The sequence below is a fragment of the Synchiropus splendidus genome, chromosome 1 (assembly GCF_027744825.2).
Source record: "Synchiropus splendidus isolate RoL2022-P1 chromosome 1, RoL_Sspl_1.0, whole genome shotgun sequence".
Classification (NCBI taxonomy): Eukaryota; Metazoa; Chordata; class Actinopteri; order Syngnathiformes; family Callionymidae; genus Synchiropus; species Synchiropus splendidus.
This window is the reverse complement of record NC_071334.1, coordinates 68,689,680-68,697,334: the sequence shown is the minus strand read 5'-3', so window position 1 is coordinate 68,697,334 and position 7,655 is coordinate 68,689,680. Positions and strand designations below refer to the sequence as shown.

Here is a 7,655-nt window from a genome sequence, read left to right as displayed (position 1 = left end):
CTATAGATGATGAGGAGTCTATTGTCAGTGTGAGCTCATTGTGGGAGTCCACAACCTCACATTGATGGAGGCTGGAGGTCTTCTGGAATCATGAGCTCCTCAGTCTCACCAGAATCAGCCAAAACAGTGGAGATCTTCTGAAGATGCTGGAGAGTAGAGCCTGAAATCATAGTCTTCTGAGGAGCCACAGTACTAGTCATCTTGACAAGGGTCAACTTCGTGCTTCCCCATGTTGGAGCTCCTCAGATTAAGAGTCCATCTGTTAGTGAAGTAGTGGGGTGTTCTCCACCACAGCCGACGGGAATAACGCAACGGTGTTGAAGAACCAGGAGGAGAGTCTCCTCCAGGCCTCTGGTCCAGGCAGGGCCACGTCATCACTTCCCAGCCTCTGAAACGAGCTCCTGGAGGGCGTCCCCCAGAGCCGGAGCTGAGGTGCCTTCCTCAGGTGGAGGTTGATGGACGTTCTGGCTCCATGGCAGATCTTCAGGGCGTTCAGAGGACGTTGTTCCCTCTGCTGCGTGACGCTTGGTATTTTTAATTGTGTAGCAATTTGTAACCAAAATGTTTTCATTTCCGCCACAGTGGCGCTTCATGAATGCAGGCCGGCCCCCTCCTCCCCTCACACACACACACACACACACACACACACACAGAGGAAAATTAATGAGCTCTCATTCATAATCCGAGCGGGCGCGAGCGGCGCATTCACCCTCCGATGGTTTATTGACTGATTTCATTTATTCGTCGGGATAAGAAGGAGGTAAACATCAGCTTGCTCACGGGGGCGACACACTGGCTGCACAGCATTCTGGGAGAAATGATCCCGGCAACAGCGGGGTCACTGATTGGCTACCTCGGCGGCGTGTGACAAATGAGCCAATAAGGAGGAGCGTGCCGTTTCCACAGACTAATTAACCCGGCTGATAGTGAAACCAACGATTATGTTTTTATTATTTGGGCTCCACAGCACGACTGGTAAAACCTGCAGCCTCGTGGTGACGCCACTGGCGGAGTCTCGGCCGCACGCTGCTCTAATAGGATCTAAATTCAGGAGAAGTTTCCATGTCTAGTCTTGAGTTTGGTGCCCAAGAACGACGTGTGGCTACATCCACCAGCTGGTGTTCGCTTCAGGTTCCAGCTGGTGTTCGCTTCAGGTTCCATTGTAGGTAGCAAAAATGTCCCCTGGCGATGACGTAACATCCGGGTATCACAATTAGATTTTTGCGAACATTCCCATGATAAAGTGAAACTTCAAATGAAGGATTAGAAGGTGCTTCCGACCAAACATTTATATCAGTAACAGACGATATCTATCACGGAGGTTGTTTGCCAAGCATATCTACTTCATGTAACACTTCACCATCAAACCAGGAAGTAGCCCCGGACTCACTTCATCAAAATTTAAGCTTGTTCATTCATGCACTTTTTCGCTATAAATGTTTCTTCTGTGGTGTGTGGTTATCTGTTAAGAAACCAATTCTGATTTTCATGGGAGGTAAAATAAAAGCAATAACTTGTACATGTCAGCCAATCACCATACGTTTGTTGTCAGACCAGGAAGTAGCACTTGTGCTTGACACGACTTACTTGACACATATCAAACCCTTCATTTGAAAAATTTCCAAAAATCAACTTGTGACTACCGGGCCTGACATCATCAAAATGATACGAATTTTGTACCTTTTTTTAAAAGAAACTAGCGGCGGATAATTTACCACACATCAGTTCTGCCGTGTGATAGCACATGACCAGATGACGTCCAGCTGTGGAAGTGTGAAGACAACCCCCTGCAGCTCCAACACATTTAGGGACAGTGGACAGACAAAAAAGGAGTAGAAAATATGTTCAAGTCAAAATTTGATTTGGACAACAAAAAAGCAAAATATTTTTGTGTACAAACATGCAAGTTTATATTAATACATTTTCACATTTACAGTACTTTTTACAGTATTTTTAAAGTCAGTATATTTATCATTGTCCGTTTTCAGCTATTAATAAATACATTAGTTTTATGACAACGAAAATAAGCAAACCAAAGTGCTTAGATTTTGAAACACTAATTTTCAATAATTTGTATTGTGTTTTTTTTTGTTTTTTTTCTATTTATATTTATTTTTCTTTTCTTTCTTTTTTACATTTTGTCTTTTTTTTCGACACCTAATTGTTTAAAACATTTTCAAACCATGATGCCTAATTCTATTTAAAAATAAAAATAAAAAAACATAAAGATAGCTGTTTGAATGAATTTTAATTTAAAACATCACATTAATACATTTCTTTTTTTTTTGTAAACCTACACATGTATTTCCACATGGTTCGTTTTGTCTGTACCCTTTGACCTGTCAATGTTTCTCCATTTAGAATGAGAGAATATTTTCGGTCCATGAAATGTATATTCATTTTATTGTCTTCAGATTCACAGAACAAACCCAACAACGATTGGAAAATATCAAAGTGTAACGACAGTTATGGTGCTAAACCAAAATCGGGTTCTTCATCGGGGATTTTATGTCGCGAAAATATCGATGATGAAACTCATGAGGATGAAGTCAAGGCGTGAACCTTGCAAAGTTGCACTGCTCCAATACTCCAGTCATGACGGTACAGCAGCTCCTCGCAGAATGTGCCGTTGTTTTGTCAGACAAACGGTCGCTGGCAACATCTGCACCATAACGTCACGAGCAGAGGAGCAATATGTCATGTGTCTTGTAGGCATCACGAACCTTTAGATACCTTTTGATAATGCAGTTGTAATAAGGACCCGTGAGAAATCCTGCGTTCACGCGCTCCCTGGATCTGATTATCTCAATCATTATTAACGGTGGCATTTTTTTTTTACACACGAACAGATCTGCTTGAGAATAAATAGAACATAAATAAAGCTGATAAATTAACACATAGAAATCCAGCGTCTTTTTCGCAGCCCTGGAGGAGGAAGGTGTGTGGAAGGTCCAGCGGAACTGAAGCTCGAGTCCTGACTCGTCATAAATAACTCATTCAAAATGGATGGACAATGACGTTAACAAAAAGTTTGGACGTGCGCCAGTTCACAAACATTTTAACATCATCTCGTGACCGGTCCAAGTCCCTGTGCGGCCCAGCAAAAAAACAAATCATCACATGCGAACTCATAAATCACACCTTCGACTCAACGTGGCTCGGTGAAAGTGTTAAACAGCGCCCCCTCTGGTCCGTGATTGAGTCAGTGGCGGGTCCGGCTCAGGTGAAGCTCATGGACACTGTGTGCTCCAGAGCCTTGCGGCGCAGGGACGCGATGCTGGTGCCCCGCCACATGTCACTGTCCGGGGAGCTGCAGAGCTGCGGGGAGCCGCTGACGCTGGTGGGTCCGGACAGGGAGGCCGGGACCATGCCGGGGAAGGTGGGCTGGTACAGGTGCGACTGCAGGCCCGAGCCGTTGGACGACATGTTGGACAGGCCCATGGAGTTGGGCGGGGGTCCGGCGCCCAGGCTGCACTGGGACAGGGACTGGGCCATGGCCTGCTGGCGGCCCAGCGCCGGCGGCAGCTGCAGCTGCGACACCCCCGGCATGCCCGCCGTGGCCCAGCGGGTGTCGTTGGCGTGGAAGGAGCACAGGCTGTCGCCCATGGCCGCCGCTGCCGCCGCCGCGGATGGGAACTGCGAGAGGCCGTGGTGCGTGGGCAGCAGCGTCCCCGGGGCGCGGAACACGTTGGTGGTCTTCTTGCGCTTCTTCCACTTGGCGCGCCTGTTCTGGAACCAAACCTGCGGAGGAGCAGCAAACAGGGGTGGTGAACTTCACCCTCACTCTCCGCTCCGCTCCGTCACCACTAAAGATCAGCAATATCAGTTTAAAATTCTACGTCAATCTTCTGGAACTACTCCATGAGCGGAAACATTCCATACCAACGCGCGCTGACATGAATCCGTCGCCGCATCACTTCTAACAGAGTCTGACTTTGGTGTGAAATGACGTCAATCGTTTTGGCCAAAACGAGTACAGTATGTTCGCAAACTGTCCTGCCGTAAACCAATGCGTACTCCCGTCACACCCTGGTGCTAAAATACAAATGTTTAAACATCACATGAAAATTGGGTTTTTACACTGAAGTACACAGTAAAATGAATCATGTTGACCAAACAAAATCCGTTCGTTCTCTCAGCCACTCTCTGGAATTACATCAATAAAGACCCACGTGAACCGCTGCAAAATATACGCAAATCTTTTCAGCGACATAAAATATGAGTTTGGATCAGATCAGACTTATTAAAGAAACGCTCCTACGTACAAACCAAGATGATCTTTGCTTCATAGTCATGTATCATTTTGGAGAACTGTGTCAACACAACCGCGTCTGCGTTGTTTTGTACGTGTCACAAACGCTTCATATATTGACATTTGGAAACAAAAAGATGAACTGAAGATAACAATAATAATAATAATAAACACAAACAAAACAGTTTCGTGTAAACGTAGGCATTTTCATACTAATTAAAAAATACTGTTGATTATACTTGGTTTGATTTATAATATCATTTTCAAAATTATTATTCATTTATATGTTTCAAAATTATTTGTCAACCATAAATAGATTGGGGTATATTTATGCTACTCAGATCAACTAAAATATGGAGATTTTATAAATTCAGCGTGGAGCGGATGTTTGTGCGTCATGCTCTCAGGTTCATCCTAAATCCTTACAAAATAAAATATTCTTCTGCTTACACACACAGCTCAATCAGCGTGGCTGCCTTTATATGGAGCAGCACAATTGAAAAGTGCCCAGTTTTCACTTTAGTGTGAACGCAGTCTCACCTTCTCTCACCTTTTCCTCAAATATATATTGCTTTCTTTTTCCAGTTTCCGCTTTTTTAGCAGCTAGTATCGTGGATGTAATGTCAGCTGAGATGCAGGAGTGTTGTAACTACTCCAGCTTGACTATTAAAGGGCAGAAATGACGCTCATAAAACGTCGGAATAACGAGAGAATGATGGCGTTTGAACGGTCTTCACGGATTCCAACTGAGACATAAACGTCCTATTGCTGTTTCCACCGGTGTTGCTGTTGTTTTTATTGCCACATTCATCACCTCCGCCAGGCGACGCTGCTGATGAAGACGATTGTCGGACCGACCGATGATGAATGTGGGCCGAAGTGGACCAGAACCACCCGAGTGGAACGTGAACGCCTCATGAATCATCGAGGACGTTTACATTTTTCTGATTGTGTTGACGCACATTGGACTCACTACTGTTTTAAATGTGACAGTTCGGTATTTAATCACAGGAAGGTTGGACTCGGACTCATTTCAATGTATTTGTTTCTCAGCCTCTTAAACGAGTTTTTTTTTTTTTAACAGATAAGATCTGACAAATACGAGGGCCTAATAGAAAAACGCAATTAATACCCCTTATTTTTACTCAATTAAGAATCTTTCATCTGTGACAAATCCCGCACAATTTTAATTTGTTTTAACTCACTCGTGTCGCTTTGTTTCACATCGTTTTAATATTGTATTTTTGGGGTAAATCACAATTTACTATTGGCAACATTTCTGATAAAACGACGTTATTTGAATGGAAATTATAGTTGGATTTTCGGGACAAATATCGGTTTAGTTTTTGTTTCCAATTAAATCGTGAATTCGTTCACTGCATGTTATTGCAACGCGCATTCAAGACAATCACCTGCATTGATAGTGACGATAAAATCGATGGTTTCCCTGTCATTTATTCTCATATTTATTTTCATCATTAGACGTCTCGTTTTAATCCTGCACTTAATTAACCCTTTTATGGCCCGTATATTTCAGTAGTAAGTATGGTCAATAGAGATTGTACTATATTGTTCGAAGGAAAGAGGGGGAAATGAAAAACACGAGTTAACTGCTTTAATGTCGAAAATAATTCCGGATTCTTGTTCAATAGAATTTTTTAGCCGCTCTCCCTGAATCCACTCCGAATGAACTCATACAAAATAACACGAACAAAATCATCGCATTTCACCGCTTTAGTTTTTGACTTTAAACCGCATGTTTCATCAACCTGATGGGTGAATATATATATATTTTTCCGAATCAGCATGATGACTTACGTGTTAGAGGTCAATTTATTTAAACTATTTCACAGCAGACGCAGTTAGTTCAAGACGATTTCTCAACTCCAATCATTTTGATAAAATATATTTTAAGACGAACGTGGATATTGCAGTTTTATGCTTCATTGTAGACAATAAAATAAGTCCGATATAATGTTGCAGCCTTTCAAATATATTATTCGATTGAAACATTTTTAAATTAAGCATTTTATCTGATATTTAATCCCGTTCGTTGAAATTGTTTTTGACTAAATCGCCATTTTTATTTATTTTTTGGTCCGGACCGATGAAGAAATGGCGCGTGTGTGGCGGGGATTAGCGCCGGCGGTGGCGAGTACCTGCACTCTGGACTCGGTCAGACCGATCCTCAGCGCCAGCTCCTCCCGCATGAAGATGTCCGGGTAGTGGGTCTTGGCGAAGCTGCGCTCCAGCTCGTTGAGCTGCGCGGGAGTGAACCGAGTCCGGTGCCGCTTCTGTTTCTGCGAGCCTCCTCCGGACTGGTTCTGGTTGCTGTTCTGCTGCTGCTTGTCCTGCTCCTTCACCTGCACCGGGTTCGAGGCCCCGCCGCCGCCGCCTCCTCCCGCGCCTCCTCCGGAGTTGATCTCATCTCCGGGCAGCATGGTCGCTCCCTCCACTCCGTCCGGACCGGGTCCCAGCTCCGCGGAGTGACCCTGGTCCGGCGATCCGAGCCGACACTTGAGCGCCTCCCTGTGTCCGAGCAGCTCGGCGGCCGCGTCCTTCATCCCTGCAGAACCACAACATCCGGTCACTTTTGCACCAAAATCGCCTTTTCAGGAGGAAAGACTGTGAGCGAATAATCCACAACACAGACACGTGGCCGTAATCTGCTCCTTCACGCCTCTTAATTTGATATATTCTCAATCCAATTACGCGCTAATGTAATAATCTCAATAACGACTTCACCCCACTTTGGACCATTAAGAGAACACAGGAGCAGATTGCGACATTTTCGAATAGAAAGAGTAGAAAAAAGCGCCTCCATCTTACAGTAGAGTTGAAGACCGGAGTTTGGTGACGACAACTCACCGAGGCGAGCGTCCAGCAGGTCGGCGTGAGAGAGCATGGCGGCCCGCTCCCCCCGGCACCGACGCTCGACCGCGCTAACCACTTTAGGAGACAAAATGACGCGCTAAATGAAAGCAAATTCGGTTTGTGCTTAAAAAGAGAAGCTGGTTCCATTATAATGTCGTTTAGAGGAACTGGGAGGCGCCAAGACGAACCCATGAGCTTCTGGAGCGGAGGACCAATCGCAGCCCAGACGCCCCCCTCCCCCCTCCCTCACCCACCACAAGTTCATCCCAGTAATTGTCTTTGATTTCTCCCCAAATTACAGCCAATAAAAATAAAGCGCTGAGAGAGAAATTGCCGGATTACCACAATGTTTGTTTAATTGCGCACAGAGAAAGCGAATCAACTCATCAGTGACGGAATGAAAAGCCGATCATCTCCGTCCAAGGCGCGATGATCCGAGCTGAGGCGCGATAGAACGACGGCGGGGCCGCAGAGCACTCGCTCGGAAGGAAGATGTTCTTCAGTGGGACTAAAATCACAAGGTCAAAGT

General features: G+C 44.9%; 1 protein-coding gene across 2 annotated transcripts; it reads right to left on the bottom strand.

The window, feature by feature from the left end:
• Nucleotides 1–2,133: 2,133 nt before the first annotated feature.
• otpa (orthopedia homeobox a) lies at nucleotides 2,134–7,233 on the bottom strand. Of its 2 annotated transcripts, none has more exons than XM_053846123.1 (3): nucleotides 7,121–7,233; nucleotides 6,412–6,818; nucleotides 2,134–3,741 (listed from the first exon to the last, which is right to left on the bottom strand). In XM_053846123.1, exons 1-3 carry the CDS (start codon nucleotides 7,155–7,157, stop codon nucleotides 3,220–3,222), a joined length of 966 nt encoding a protein of 321 aa, XP_053702098.1. In that variant the 5' UTR covers nucleotides 7,158–7,233; the 3' UTR covers nucleotides 2,134–3,219. The 2 variants fall into 2 exon arrangements, with proteins under 2 accessions (XP_053702098.1, XP_053702089.1); XM_053846114.1 differs by having other exon boundaries at nucleotides 7,082–7,215.
• Nucleotides 7,234–7,655: the final 422 nt, after the last annotated feature.

What these genes read in the sequence shown, in the direction of transcription:
- otpa (XM_053846114.1), bottom strand. Translation starts at nt 7,157, where the DNA reads ATGCTCTCTCACGCCGACCTGCTGGACGCTCGCCTCGGTGAGTTGTCG. An exon ending in CTCCGGTCTTCAACTCTACT is followed by an intron (nt 6,819 to 7,081) that starts GTAAGATGGAGG and finishes GTGGTTCTGCAG; the next exon opens with GGATGAAGGACGCGGCCGCC. An exon ending in TGACCGAGTCCAGAGTGCAG is followed by an intron (nt 3,742 to 6,411) that starts GTACTCGCCACC and finishes GCTCCTCCGCAG; the next exon opens with GTTTGGTTCCAGAACAGGCG.